This window comes from Budorcas taxicolor, chromosome 12, assembly GCF_023091745.1.
Source record: "Budorcas taxicolor isolate Tak-1 chromosome 12, Takin1.1, whole genome shotgun sequence".
Taxonomy (NCBI): domain Eukaryota; kingdom Metazoa; phylum Chordata; class Mammalia; order Artiodactyla; family Bovidae; genus Budorcas; species Budorcas taxicolor.
In genome coordinates, this window is record NC_068921.1 from 85431586 (window position 1) to 85446104 (window position 14519).

The 14519-nt window shown below is 58.8% G+C and overlaps 1 protein-coding gene across 3 annotated transcripts; it reads left to right on the forward strand.

The window, feature by feature from the left end:
* The first annotated feature begins 1124 nt into the window (after positions 1–1124).
* Positions 1125–14049, forward strand: NAXD (NAD(P)HX dehydratase). 3 transcript variants are annotated; one of them, XM_052649981.1, is made up of 10 exons: positions 1125–1222; positions 4537–4687; positions 5428–5473; positions 6231–6319; positions 7029–7137; positions 9338–9388; positions 9469–9573; positions 10325–10445; positions 11386–11506; positions 12799–14049. In XM_052649981.1, the coding sequence occupies exons 1-10, from the start codon at positions 1177–1179 to the stop codon at positions 12947–12949; spliced, it is 990 nt and encodes a 329-aa protein (XP_052505941.1). In that variant the 5' UTR covers positions 1125–1176; the 3' UTR covers positions 12950–14049. The 3 variants fall into 3 exon arrangements, with proteins under 3 accessions (XP_052505941.1, XP_052505940.1, XP_052505942.1); XM_052649980.1 differs by lacking the exon at positions 1125–1222 and adding an exon at positions 1250–1343; XM_052649982.1 differs by lacking the exon at positions 1125–1222 and adding an exon at positions 2716–2778.
* Positions 14050–14519: the final 470 nt, after the last annotated feature.

Genomic DNA, 14519 nt, shown 5'->3' on the forward strand with positions numbered 1-14519 from the left:
GCTCCAAAATCACTGCAGATGGTGATTGCAGCCATGAAATTAAGACACTTACTCCTTGGAAGGAAAGTTATGACCAACCTAGACAGCATATTCAAGAGCAGAGACATTACTTTGCTGACTAAGGTCCGTCTAGTCAAGGCTATGGTTTTTCCTGTGGTCATGTATGGATGTGAGAGTTGGACTGTGAAGAAGGCTGAGCGCCGAAGAATTGATGCGTTTGAACCGTGGTGTTGGAGAAGACTCTTGAGAGTCCCGTGGACTGCAAGGAGATCCAACCAGTCCATTCTGAAGGAGGTCAGCCCTGGGATTTCTTTGGAGGGAATGATGCTAAAGCTGAAGCTCCAGTACTTTGGCCACCTCATGCGAGGAGCTGACTCATTGGAGAAGACTGTGATGCTGGGAGGGATTGGGGGCAGGAGGAGAAGGGGACGACAGAGGATGAGATGGCTGGATGGCATCACGGACTCGATGGACGCGAGTCTGAGTGAACTCCGGGAGTTGGTGATGGACAGCGAGGCCTGGTGTGGTGCGATTCATGGGGTCGCAAAGAGTCGGACACGACTGAGCGACTGAGCTGAACTGACTAGACTGACCTTTGTCGGCTAAGATCTGGTGCAGCCAAATAAATAAAATAAATACTTCTTTAAAAAAAACAAAAACAAAGACAAATCAAAACAGTCCTCAGGGGCCGGCGGAGGCCAGCCCGTGGCGCAGCGGGCCCGGGTCAGAGACCCGGGGAGCCAGGAGCCCGGCTTAAGGCTAGAGCGCGGGCCGCGCAGCTCGGAAGTCGGCACAGAGCCGAGACGCCTGCGGCCGCGCGGGGGCGACTGGGAGCCCGGAAGTCCGCCGCAGCGGCGGTCCCCGCGGCGGCGCGGGGGCGGCCGGGAGCCCGGAAGTCCGCCGCGGCGGCGCGGGGGCGGCCGGGAGCCCGGAAGTCCGCCGCGGCGGCGCGGGGGCGGCCGGGAGCCCGGAAGTCCGCCGCGGCGGCGCGGGGGCGGCCGGGAGCCCGGAAGTCCGCCGCGGCGGCGCGGGGGCGGCCGGGAGCCCGGAAGTCCGCCGCGGCGGCGCGGGGGCGGCCGGGAGCCCGGAAGTCCGCCGCGGCGGCGCGGGGGCGGCCGGGAGCCCGGAAGTCCGCCGCGGCGGCGCGGGGGCGGCCGGGAGCCCGGAAGTCCGCGGATGGCGGTGGGTCCCGGCTGCCGGGCGGTCCGGGGCTGCCCGCCAGGTAAGAGCGCTGGCGGCCTTCCGGGGCATGGCCGTCCGGGCGGGGGCCGCGGCCGCCGGCGCCGCCGTGGTGGCGCTGCTCTCGGCCGCGCTGGCGCTCTACGGGCCGCCGCTGGATGCAGGTACGCGGCCGCGGGGCCGCGCGGGCGGCCGCCGAAGAGGCGGGGGGCGGAGCAGGCGAGCCGGACGCGCGCGCCCTCGGTGTTCGGCGCGTTTGGTCCTCACGAGGCTTTGGAGACGCTCTTCACGCCGCCGCTTGGCCGGGGGCCTCCCTTGTCACGGCGGCGTGGGGATCCTGCTGTAAGGGGGCTCTGAGCCAGGCTCCCCCCCCCGGGCAGGGCCCGCAGCGGGGAGACGCAGGCCGGCGTGCCCCTCGCCAGCGGCCCCGGGGCAGCGCTGCGGGGCTGCTGGGCACCCAGGTCCCTCCGCTGCCGCGCTCCCCCGGCACGCCCGCCCAGGCCCCCCACGCCCCCTCTGCCGCGATTTGCTTGGAGATAATCTTGTTGGTCGCTGTTTGTCTAAAATCCGTACACTGTGCTGCGGTCTGGCAAGATTTTCTGAGTCGGCTTGAGGTTTCATCATGAGGCCGAGTTGCTGAACTTTTTACCAGACAAAAAACAAACCAGAATTGCAGGTCACTGACTTCCCCTCCTGGCCTTCTGGCATCTCCAGGTTAATTTAAAGATTGTTGCCACTGGTTCCAAATCAGCCACAGTTCACATGAAATTGTTGGCGATCCGCACAGTTGTGAGTGGCGAGTAATTCTGGAAAACAGCCCAGAGTAAAGAAATCTATTCAACCCTCCTCAGCCACATTGGTTTAACACAAACAAAAACCAGACAGGTTTGACCCGTTCCTCCAGATTCAGAATTGTATGAAGACAAATTTCTTAATGGGGTAAATTTCAGGTTGCCTCTCCTCAAGGCCTTTTTATCCTTACCTTTGCTGTGTATGTTTCAGCATTTCTGTGAGACAGTCCAGATGCTGTGTGTTAGAGAGCTAGCTGAAACTTGCTTCTCTGTGGAGTGTAGGGAAATCTAATTGATCTTCCTTCAGCTCTTTCTGGAACACTGTTCATCTCAGGTGGATGTTAGGGATGAGCAGTGTGAGTTGCGCTTTGCCTTCATACAGTTGCAGGTAACGAAAGCTACTGTACTTCTCAACAGTGATACGATTTTTTTTTTTCCAGCAGTGATTTTTTTTTTTTTTTTTAACCCATCACAGATTGCTTTCAGAAGGCACATGAGAAGCATTTGACTTGTCTTTTGGTTGGTGGTGTGATTGACTTTTTTTTAATTAAATTTTTTTCTGCCTGAAAATGACAGCGTTTTGGTGCAACGTCGAGTTCTGCCCAGGCTTATCCACTCGTAACGGTGGCGTCTTCACAGGTCTGTCTCTGAGTCTCAGGTTCCTTGTCTGTAAAAGAAGGATAAACTGGCTTCCGCTAAAGAGTGAACCAACGATGCCTTTAATTCATCAGACATCTACTGAGCGGCTTATTTTGTGCCAGACTCTGTCCGAGGTGGTTGAGGGTGGAGTCCAGCCCTTAAGTCACAGGTGGGAACCCTGCCCACAGCATTCTGCAGAGGCAGAGGGGTAGCCTTAGTGGTTTTGTGTGTGTAGCCAGGTGCTTAGGTTAAAGTAATGGTAACCCATAAAGCCAGAACATTGTAAGGAACCCAGAGTAATCCTTGAGTGACTGGTAAGTTTGGGTTCAGCTTCCAGTGTTTAGAAAGTACCCGTGTTTACTGTTCTGGGGTGTTTGGAGGGGCGGCCTTTCTCTGATGTGCTCACATTGACCAGTCATGTTGAAACAGGTACCGCACAGACGGCCGTCAGTGGTCAGCAGGGCCGCCCTTAAATTCTGTAAAAGCCCAGGTTCCCGTCCTGCAGCTGGCCGGGGTGCCCACGCAGGTGTGTCTCCCAGCCACTGTGCACGGTGGGAAGACAATGTGTGGCTGGGAATTTGGGGTGCAGATGGGACTGAGGCAGGGGCGAGGAGTGTGAGCTGGTTGTTGGCCCAGCACCTCGGTGGCGTGTGAGGTTGGGCCGGAATTGAGGGTCAGTGGCTAGGCTGATGGTTGAGCAGAGGCTTTCCTGTGCCTTTTCATGGCCAAAGGTTTATAGTGGTTCTGTTTGGAGTTTTAATCCTGTGTTGATTTGGAAGAAAGTGGGAAGGTGTTTGGTTGGATGATAATTAATATTCTTTTTACATCTTGGGGGTCTAAGCATCTGATGTATCAACTAAGGAGGCATTTACATCTACTCACCGAAGAATATTCCTTGAATAGTTTTGTTGAATGAAAGGTAAAACAGTATGAGCAATATTAAGATAAAGCTGTTTTACAGTATGGAGCTGAGTCAGCCTCTGGTCTTCACTTGAACTTATGACCCACGTGTAGTTTTTCTCCACTGCTGAGATAATGGGAAGATAAAAATATTGGATGCCTTTTATGTGAAAGTGTTGTTCGTATCAGCAAAGATCCTTTAATTCTGGAGAAAATGCGTGCTTTATTGCCTCTTTATACATTGGGCTCCATGGAACATAGAATTTCTCTCACAGTTCAGATGTCTTAAATAAAATGGCAAAACATACAGCGCAGGAAGTTTTTCAAGAAAGGCCAATGAAAATCGGCTCTTTATAGACAGTTCAGGGGTCAGACTATTTCAAAATGCCACTTTGAGGACTTGCCTGGCTGTCCCGAGATTACGATTCCATGCTTCCACTGTGGGGGGCAGGGCGGGGGGCAAAGGTTCAATCTCGGGCCAGGGAACTAAGATGCTGTGTGCCTTGTGGCATGGCCAGAAAAGTGAAAAACCACTTTGAGCCCAGTGTAAGATGTGTTCTTTACTTAGAATGTCATTTCCAGTTGATTAGATTCTCGATTAGTATCTTTAACTGAGTATGGGAGCCAAGACTAGGAAACTAAATTGGGAAGAACATGAACCTGTCTGGCTTGAGTAGACAGTGGAAGGTAACAGAGGGGAGAAGAGGCCCAGCACACCTGCGGGGAGATGGGGTGACTATGTGTAGCTCAGTGAGTACCAGTGCATTTAGGAAAGCTTTCTGAAGGGTTAAGTCGATTTCCAAGGCGTCCGATACATTTCAGAGTAAATCTGGTGCCTAACCACAGGTGTTAGTGTTGTGCTGCCTCTAAACCTCATTTTCTTACGGAAATGAAATCATGAGGCCACTGACTGAAAGGCTGCAGCGTTCATGTTAAGTCAGCTTTGGGAAGTATTTTGATTAATGCCTCTATTTTTATATATATATTGATAGCTGTTTATCTTTCTGAACATTTCCCTGTTTTTCAGCATTAAAAAGAGCATTTTCACTGCATAAATCACACTCAGTAAAGGACATGGAAAATACTTTACAGCTGGTGAGAAATGTGGTCCCTCCGCTAACCACCAAGAAGCACAAAGGGCAGGATGGAAGGATCGGCGTGGTGGGAGGCTGCCGGGAGTAAGTGATGCGTCATCCACCCATCCGTCTGTCTGTCTAGTTGGATTCCAGGAATCATTCCCAAGTGTCAGCTGATGCTGTGACAGTATTTTCCCATGAGGAACGTTTGATTGAACAGCAGAGAAAGCAGGGGCCCTTACTGGGCGAGGTGACTGTGGCCTCCGCTCGCTGTTGCTCTCAGGGGCTGGGTCCTGCCCCTGGGGCACCGGCCAGTCCAGGGGGTCCATGATCACCTTGAGCACACCCCCTCGATGCAGAGGCCTCTGGCGAACTCTCGCTGGCTTCTCAGACCTCTGGATTTTTTGTCTTTTGGTTTTCCCCCAGCACGCATCCCCACCCATCCTTCCTGCCAACAGAACCCGTCTTGTTCAGTTGGTGTTCCCGTGGGCATTTCTGGTAACTCCAGTGCTTTCTATGTCTCTATTAGTCTAGAGAGAAGTGTCGTCTTTATAATGTTAAGTCATCTCATCAAGTGTCCATCTCTGCTATACTTTAACAGGTTTTAAATTTTTCTCTGTACAGTTACCATGTGTTTTTATAAGGTTAATTCCTAGAAAGTTTATGATTTTTGCTGATATTGTAGATGGTATTATATTTTGCAATTAATTATTCCTGGAATTGAAAAAGTTTTTTCAGTTGATGGAAATCTTGCTGACCTAGTCTGTACTAGGAGATGATTTTCCTGTTGAGATCTGGCTAGTGCTTGCCTCATTCTCACTTTTGACTGAATATTTCCTTAGGTACACTGGAGCCCCCTATTTTGCAGCAATCTCAGCTCTCAAAGTGGTAAGTTTGCTTATAGCTTCTTTGTTAGGATTTTTTTAGTGAAAGTGTCAGATCGTTTAAATATGATGGCAACAGATGTTTTCTGATAGAAATCTAAATAACGTTTCAGGTAACCTCGGGTGAGAGACACCTTTAAAGCTACCCTGACCTTTTGTGTAGCCACAGAGGAACTCAGATGGGGTTTCTCTTAAATTCAGGTTATATTAGAAGTGCCCCTTGCCACAGTGATCCCGGGCTGCCTTTTCAAGCCTTGCACAAGCAGTGGACACCTCTTCACTGTGGCCACAGCCCGGACATTTTGATCACGCGCATCCCGAAGGCCTGGCAGCCCGGGAACCGCGAGGTGGACCCTGCAGCCCGCAGACCTCACAGTGACGCCCTCTCGTGGCTGCTGACCTGCCCCTTGCTCAGTCGCTCAGTCATGTCCGGCTCTCTGCCACCCCCTGGACTGCAGCACGGTGGCTGCTGACCTGCCCCTTGCTCAGTCGCTCAGTCATGTCCGGCTCTTTGCCACCCCCTGGACTGCAGCACACCAGGCTCCTCTTGGGTGGCAGCAGTGTCGGCCTTTCCTTCCAGGCCTTTCTCAGGCTCTGCCACTGGCCAGGGCCTTCTCACCCGCCTCCTGGCGGGGGGTGAGCTGCGGTGGCCGGCGCACCTGCGGACTGTGCTGCGGGTCGGGCGGTTGCGGCAGGGCCGTGCGCTCTGCGCGTCTGTCAGGCGAGTCCCGCCTGAGCCGGCCTGCTGTGCCCCTCCCCAGGGCGCGGATCTGTCCCACGTGTTCTGCACCCAGGAGGCCGCGCCGGTGATCAAGTCCTACAGCCCGGAGCTGATCGTGCACCCCATCCTGTGAGTGGGGCGGGGCCACGGGCGTCCCCGGACAGGGAACGCAGGGTGCACACAAGGCCGGTGCGGTTGTGCGTGGGCTGGTGGCGGGCAGTGGCACTGGGCATGGCCCCAGTGTGGCCCACGGGCACGGGGCGGCGGGGAAAGGGCGTAGGTGCTCCCGCTAGAGGCGCTCAGTGTGGGCGCTCAGGACTGCCCAGCGACTGGACAGGTGGCCGTGCGCCTCGTCGAAAAGGCTTTGGCGTCACTCACATGAGACGGGAGCCCACGGCTTCTGCAAGTGCCTGCCCAGCCTTGTGAACGCCACAGGGACTCTGCTGGAGCCTGATGCTGTAAAAGGCTTGTCAGGCCACTGTTGAGAATACGCCCTTGGGGCCCAGGAGTGGCAGGGGTCCCACTGGGAGGCTCTAGTCGGGTCCTGGGGGTGCCCTGCGGAGGAGAAGGGCCTGGTGGATGGTGTTTAAACTGGGAGGCAGGGGTGTGGGTGTGGGGGGAGGGCCTGGTGTGGAGGCAGCGGGGAGCAGATGGGAGTTGGGGGCGGTGGGCGTGGGGGAGGCCAGGAGGGCACCCTGCAGCCGAGTGGAGGGTCCTGGAGGAGCCCCGGCTCAGGGCCTGGGATAGGAAAAGGCCCCTGGGGGAAATCTGCCAGAGTCTGTAGTTGGATTAATAAAGGACACGAGAATAAGCCGCCAACGCGTCTCTTCTTGTTTAGGGACAGCCCGGAGGCCGTCCACGAAATGGAACAGTGGCTGCCCCGACTGCATGCCCTGGTGGTGGGGCCCGGCCTCGGCAGGGACGACGCTCTGCTGGGAAACGTCAAGGTAGCCGCGGCCTCTCCCGGGAGCCTGCTCTGGTCGCGGGAAGTCTCTTGCTGCTAGTCGTCCTGCGGTGGGGGAGCTGGGGTTTGGGGACGGAGGAGGAAGGGGTGTGAGAGATGCACGTAGAGCAAGACCTGCTGGCCGGGCTCCCTGCGGGGCACGGGCCCTCGTGCTGTGGCTGGGGCGGCCTCTGCGGGTCCTGCCGTGATGCAGGTCCCGGCGTTGGGGCCAAGCAGCATTTGCAGTGGCCTGGCTCGGGTCATGCTCGCGGTGCCCTCCCTGCTGGGGCCGCCAGCAGCCTGCTCAGCTTGCGGTCTGGCGCTCCTGTGAGGGCGGCGCGCCCCGGTCACAGAGAGCCACGTCTGCGGAGCGCTCTGCACGGGCCTGGTTGGCGCGGGACTCAGAACAGCTGGTGCCCAGGGGCTTCCCTGTCACTGTGACCCGGGGGAGGGGGTGCTTCTGAGTTCTGATGATCTCACTGGACGTGTAAGCGTGCATTTGATGGAGGTGTGTGTGCAGGCTGTACTTCCCGAGCCGTCCGATGAGTAAAGAGCAGGTTAAGGGCAGGCATGTGTGGGCTTTAGCAGAATTGAGTGAGAACTTGGATGTCCTCACTTAGGGCCCCTTCCACGACTCGTCGTTCCAGCCTTTGGAGTGGAAGTTGGGGCCAGAGATGCCGCGTCCTCAAGCCTGTGGCCTGTCGCTGAGCAGGGCCAGCGGCCACCACAGGCGGGGCAGGGCTGCCCAGGACACGCGTCTGTGACGCTGGTGCCGACAGTCGGCCCAGTTATTGCACACGGTGTGGTCGGGGGCGCCCCTCCGGCAGCCTCTCAGCGCGTGTCCTTCTGGAGCCACAGACCGGCTGCCGGCCCCGCAGGGACCGAGCTGCCGAGGGCGGCGACTGATGCCAGGGGGTGCTTGTTTACAGACGGTCCGTGTGGAGGGCCTGTCCTCACCCACCCAGATGGCGAGCACGCAAAAGAACTTTGACATGTTATCTGCCTGGAATACCTTAACTTTAATGTTTTCGTAGAACCGTCTTACAGACACGTGGGCTGTGCTCAGTCAAGGAATACTGTATCCAGAAAACTAAAATAAAAGTGATTTTTATAGACACGTGAAAATATAATCTGTATCAAGAGGGGTTGGGGGTGAATTTAAGGTGATGAAAGGCGGGGTTCTCTGTGCTTCAAGTTCTTTATTATTTTCAGAAATGCATAATAAAACGTTTAGTGTGTTTATCTTAAAAAAAAAATAAAAGCTACTCCGCAGCATGTGAGTTAGAGGTTGGGAGTGAGCCAGCGTAGACCTGCTGGCAAGTCTGTGGCCCGGACCGGGCCCCAGCTAGCAGGCGGGCGTGCCCTCTGCTCACCCCCTCTCGGCTCCCTCGGGTGCTGCCCAATCACAGACACTCAGTAGGTCTTTCCTGAGCGAGTTCGCTGTTGGCGTGACCTGTGCAACAGCCTGTCTGCACCTGGGCAGGACGGGTATGGGGCTCCTTTCTCGGCTGATGAGAATGTCATCCTGAAGCTGATTGTGGTGATGGCTGCACACTGTACGCTTTCAGTGAATGGACTGAACGGCCTGTAGCAACCTCAGTAAATGAAGCGACCCCCTGCCGCGCGGCCACCTCAGGGAGGGAGGTAGTTTCTCCGGGATTCAGGTTCCTGCTTTTCCTTTCGGCGATTTTAGGAAGGTTTTCACATGGCATAGCGCTCAGTCACTTAAAGGGCACGGTTGCGGGGCTGGCAGTGTATTCACGGAGTTTGCAGCCATCGCCACAGTCGGCTTTAGGACACTTGCGTCGAGCCTCGTTCACTGTTGATGGTCACGGTCACACATATAAAGACTCATGAAATGTGACGTACGAGAGGTTCGTAAAAACAGAAGAGCTGGGCGCTTCTTGAGGCGTCAGGTTTGTGACCCCGAATCCCGAGGGTCCACAACTGTTGGGAGTTTGGAGATGCTGGCTTGGGGTCGGCCTCCGTGGACTGGCCTGGGGGCCAGCACCAGTGCTGGTCCTGTGGCTCACGTGTTCAGAGTTCAGGCTGGCCCTGCAGAGGGGCTCTTCTCACTGTTTCACACTTGCTTTATGAGTCCCGTGTGTGTGTTGATGGCCTGGTGTGGAATCCGTCAGAACTGCTGTTCTTTCAGCTTTCCTCAGGCGACGGGCTCAGTGCTTAGCTGCCTGCCTTTCTTGCAGGGCATTCTAGAAGCATCCAAGGCCAGGGGTGTCCCCGTGGTCATCGACGCAGTGAGTGTGGCCCCTGCCCTGCCCCCTCCTCACCGCAGCCCCCTCGGCCGCTCCTGAATGACCCACGTCCTCGTCCGCAGGACGGGCTCTGGCTTATTGCCCAGCAGCCAGCCCTCATCCAGGGCTACCGGAAGGCGGTCCTCACCCCCAACCACGTGGAGTTCGGCAGACTGTCCGAGGCCGTGGTGAGTCAGCCAGGCACAAGCAGGTGACTGCGTGCACTCCAGAGCATCCTCCGGTTAGCGTCCTTGACGGGGTGAAACCTGGGTGGTGGACTCGGGGGTCAGCCTGGCCTCCAGGCACCCCCCCGGGCGATTGCTTTGTCCCTGCCCTGCATGCCCTCCTCTGAGAGGTGGGGTGGGACGGGGTCCACGTCATAGGGTTTTTGAGGATGAGATCAATCCGCACCACTGACTGCACAGCATGGGGCTAGGTGCTGCCTGCACGCCACTGAGAGCCTGAGGGTCGGCCAGCCGGCCCTCGCTCCGCGCGCTTCCTCCACACCTGCCGCTCTGCCTCCGTGGACTCGGCCATCCTGATTGTAGTTACTGTGGAAGAAAGCCCACATGTAAGGACCGCGCCATTCACACCGAAATTGTTGAAGGGTCCGCTGCGTCTGTCCACCCAGCGTCCTTACGTGTTAGCCCACGTGCGTCTGCTCTTTATCCTTCAGAGCTGTGTCACTCGGGCAAACCTGCAGACTCCCTGCCATGGGCCGGGGTCCTGACTCCGCCAGGACCAGGTCGGGGCGGGTGCCCTGCGGTGTTTCTGCCCCGAGGGCTGTGTTGCTGTCCGCCTGGAGCGCGGATGGTCTGGGCCTCAGGGCTGAGCTCGTCTGGCTGTTGGCAGGTGCCAGGCAGGCCCCCAGACGAGCTGGGCCCCGGGCAGACAGGCTCTTCCGTGTCCCATGAGGCCCATGTCTCTGGTCCTGTCTAGCTGGGGGCGCCCCTGGAGGGAGGGGACGGTCACGGAGCAGTGCTGAGACTCAGCCAGGCCCTGGGCAACGTCACCGTGGTGCAGAAGGGGGAGCAGGACGTGATCTCTGATGGCGAGCAGGGTGAGTGGGTGCAGACGCCACCCCGCATGTCAGCCAGTTGGCACAGCCACGCTGGGCACCAGCCCCAGGAGGACCGCTTGTCCGCAGCCTCGGGAAGCCTGGCTTTGCCCTGTTGCTCAGTGTTCTGCACAGGGAGGTGGTCTCGGTGGGGCATGCTGGCCCGGGCTGGCCCCGGCGTGGCGGTGGATGCTCCTTCCCTGCCGTGTGCGACGGCCCACGGGGGGCCCCCACTGCAGACGGACTCGGGCACTGAGTGTCTGCCTGCTGCTCCTTCAGTTCACCAGAGTGCCCAGAAAGGAGACGCCAGAGAGCAGCTGGTGGCGCGGGAGCCCCCGGGCACCAAGCACAGCCTTGGAGGCCGCCTGCCCGTGCCCTCAGCGGGGCTCCGGGCTCAACGCGCAGCGCCTCTGCTCCCCGCAGGGCCCTCCCGCTGGTACAGCCCCCCGGTGGCGCCAGGCCCAGCGGGCAGTGGCCAGACAGCTGGACACGCAGGGCTGCTGACCGGGTCATGAGAACCAGGGGCCAGAGAAGCACAGGCCTGGGCACGTGTGTGCACTTGCACGCAGTCACACGCCACGCGCACGCACATGCGCGCACACGCTGGACAGGAGACGCAGCGAGCGTTCTCTGAGGGACCCTGAGACCTGTGGGTTCTTCAGATGCTAGAAGGTGCTCTGATCCCTGACACAGTCAGAGGCACCTCTGTTTCAGACATTTTCAAAGAAAAAGGAACTTCTCACGGTGCAGACAAGTCCCAGCCGGGGTGCCACCAGCTCCGAGTCTCCTGGAGGACAGGGGCCCTGGGGTGGGCGTGCTCGTCCCCTCAGACCCCGGGTGCTGCTTGAGGGGCGGCTTCCTGCCGTGCTTGCCTGGAGGCTGCCACGTGGGGACGGCGGGGAGGAGGGTGGAGGGCGCCCCCAACGCGTCCTCTCCTCTGCAGTGCTCGTGTGCAGCCAGGAGGGCAGCGGCCGCAGGTGCGGGGGGCAGGGGGACCTCCTGTCGGGCTCCCTGGGCGTCCTGGCACACTGGGCCCTCCGGACCGGCCCCCAGAAGACTGGCGGGTAAGTCCTATCTCGTTCCTCCTGTTTCAGCGGCTCGTACGTATAGTGAGGAGCAGACTGGGATGCTCCCGGTGAAGCACTGGTGTCACGGGGAGAGCTCCCAGGGCTGGCCGAGTTGATCCCTGCCACTGGTCTGGCCACAGGAAGCAGCCCTGTCCCCCTGGGTGGATGGCCTCCGGGGCATGGGTGGTTCTCCCTGCTCCCACCCCTGCTGGTGTGGGAGATGCTGCTCGGGGCTCTGCGGCGCCTGCTCTCAGAACGGCTGTCGTGGTGGCAGACACGCAGGAGGGGGGAGCTCACGTTGACAGATGAGTCTCCACGAGGCATTCGGGCTCTGAGCTGGGGGGCCCCCTCCCCAGGTGGCGTAGAGAGAGCTGGGGCACCCCCACCCCGTGGGAACTAGATCTCTGCTCTCCTCACCCATCCTGGCCACAGTGATGGTGCCAGGCTGCAGGGTCACCGCAAACCTGACCAGCACACCTGTGGGGTGTGTGCAAACGGTGCTGGTGGGTCCAGCGACGTGGCAAGCGGGTGTCCCCAGGGGGGTGTGAGCGGCGTGGCCAGCAGATGTCCCCGGGGGGTGTGAGCAGTGTGGTGAGCAGGTGTCCCCGGGGCGGGGGGGGGGGGCGGTGGGTATAAGCAACTTGGCGAGCAGGTGTTCCTGGGAGGTGGGGGGTATGAGCGACGTGGTGAGCAGGTGTCCCCGGGGGTCTCAGCGACATAGTGAGCAGGTGTCCCTGGGGGTCTCAGCGACATAGTGAGCAGGTGTCCCCGGGGGTCTCAGCGACATGGTGAGCAGGTGTCCCCAGGGGTCTCAGTGACATAGTGAGCAGGTGTCCCGGGTCTCAGTGACGCGGCGAGCAGGTGTCCCCAGGAGTCTTAGCGACATAGTGAGCAGGTGTCCCTGGGGGTCTCAGTGATATAGTGAGCAGGTGTCCTTGGGGGTGGGGGTATGAGCGGCGTGGTGAGCAGGTGTCCCCGGGGGTCTCAGCGACATAGTGAGCAGGTGTGCCCGGCCGCAGCATCCTCCAGGTCCTAGAACACAGCGGGCTGACGCTGACCAGGTGCTGTGTGAGGTCACCTGGGGCGACAGCCGTGTCCTGACCCTTCCCACGTGCACAGCTGTTTCTGACGCTGGTCTGTCAGGATCGTCCATATCCCGGTTACCGGCTGTGTTCACTGTAGGGAGGCTGCCTCGGAGGCCCTTAGACTCGAGCTTACCAGCGTGGGTCCTGGGACGGCAGGCAGGATGCGCGGGGTGCGGTGACCGCCCCTGAGACCTCTCCCCGCAGGCCCAGCCCGCTGCTCGTGGCCGCCTTCGGCGCCTGCGCCCTCACCCGGCAGTGCAGCCAGCAGGCCTTCCAGAAGCACGGACGCGCCACCACCACCTCTGACATGGTCGCCGAGGTCGGGCCCGCCTTCCGCAGGCTCTTCGAGGCCTGAGCTGGAGCCGCTGGAGGGCGGGTGCCGTCCGCCCGCCACCTCCAGGAGGTCTGCGCTGTGCAGGCTGACACAACGCCAGTTTGGAGCTTAGCACTTTCTGCCTAAACTGATACGGGACGGTGCTGGCGAACTCTCCTCAGCCTCTGTAGCGTCAGAAAAGAATTGCGTGACGAGGCGGTGATGGCGGCTCAGCCGGGCCATGGGCTCCGCTACTGCCTGGAGCGGACCCCGCGTCTGAGCATCGTGTTCCTGTGAGAAGGGCCCTCGCTAGCAGGCCTCTCGGGGGTCCTGTCTCTCGTTCCCAACTGTCTGTGAAGTCATGTTTTCTTTTTAACTTGAGGTCCTGCAAAGGCTGTGGTGTTCATTCTTTAGCTCATTTTGCCATTTTAAACGGTTATTAGGTCGGACACATCAGGGCAGAGATATTCAGCATTGGTTGGTTAATTGGCTGAAGTTTTCCAGAATAGTCAGCGGTCTGTCAGAACTGGAAATCCTGGAGGCCCCTGGGGAAACCACCAAAGTAAATGACGGAGCCTGGCCCCCGAGTGTGCAGGGCAGCCCTGGGACACCTCACTTTGACGTGTCCATGCAAAGGCAGGCGTGGTGATGGGCCCCAGGTGAGTGGTGCCCAGGGCTCCCAGGTCAGGGCCCAGGTGGGGGCCCAAGCTGCCCTGCACTTGCTGGAGGGGCCGGACAGCGGGGCCTCTGCCTCAGGGCGGGGGCGGGGGCGCTCTCAGGAACGTTCAGAACGTGTTCTCTGTATTGAGTTGTCTTGTCGGCATCGGCTCAGCCTATGTGGCGCTTGGTGGCCCGTCTCGTTTCTCCGTGGGGTCGATTACAGCGCGTGGCCCTGAGTGCGCTATCCACATGCTTTCTGTGGGGCGGGTCTGGCCCGTGTCCGTATGTCTGTCCTCAGTGACCCCTGCTCTCCATTTGGACAAAAGATCCTGCTTGCTTTGAATAGCTTGGACTTAAGGTTTCTTTAAAACTGTGGCTCACTTACGTCTAATCGTAGAAAAGCTTCACTACTGTCGTGGACTTTTCTTCTTTTGGGGAATTACACCTAAATCACGGTCGTTATTAAAGGGCAGACGTGGTTGATTTCACTGGAGAGAGTTGTGTGTTTTTTTCTCAAACAGCCAGAATTCACCTTCAGTTTGGTCCTCAGCAAGGACGTTCTCAGACATGGGGATGAATACACAGCTGCCCAACCAGCTGCCGGTACTGTTCACGGGCGCCTGTCATGCTGTTAAAGTGGAAGCAGCCCGGAATGTGGCAGCTTCTCCCCATGGAAGGCGTAAGGCAGCAGTCACAGGACCCACCGCGTCTCTGCACCCCCCTGCTTGACGGGGCAGCTGGAGTCTGCACCCCTCTGCTTGACGGGGCAGCTGGAGTCTGCACCCCTCTGCTTGACGGGGCAGCTGGAGTCTGCACCCCTCTGCTTGACGGGGCAGCTGGAGTCTGCACCCCCCTGCTTGACGGGGCAGCTGGAGTCTGCACCCCTCTGCTTGACGGGGCAGCTGGAGTCTGCACCCCCCTGCTTGACGGGGCAGCTGGAGTCTGCACCCCT

Excerpts from the sequence above, each read along its gene's own strand:
- NAXD (XM_052649980.1), top strand. The coding sequence starts at position 1,250 with ATGGCCGTCCGGGCGGGGGCCGCGGCCGCCGGCGCCGCCGTGGTGGCG. Across the intron at positions 4,688-5,427 it reads GTGGTGGGAGGCTGCCGGGA|GTACACTGGAGCCCCCTATT; the intron begins GTAAGTGATGCG and ends ATATTTCCTTAG. Across the intron at positions 10,446-11,385 it reads GATCTCTGATGGCGAGCAGG|TGCTCGTGTGCAGCCAGGAG; the intron begins GTGAGTGGGTGC and ends TCTCCTCTGCAG.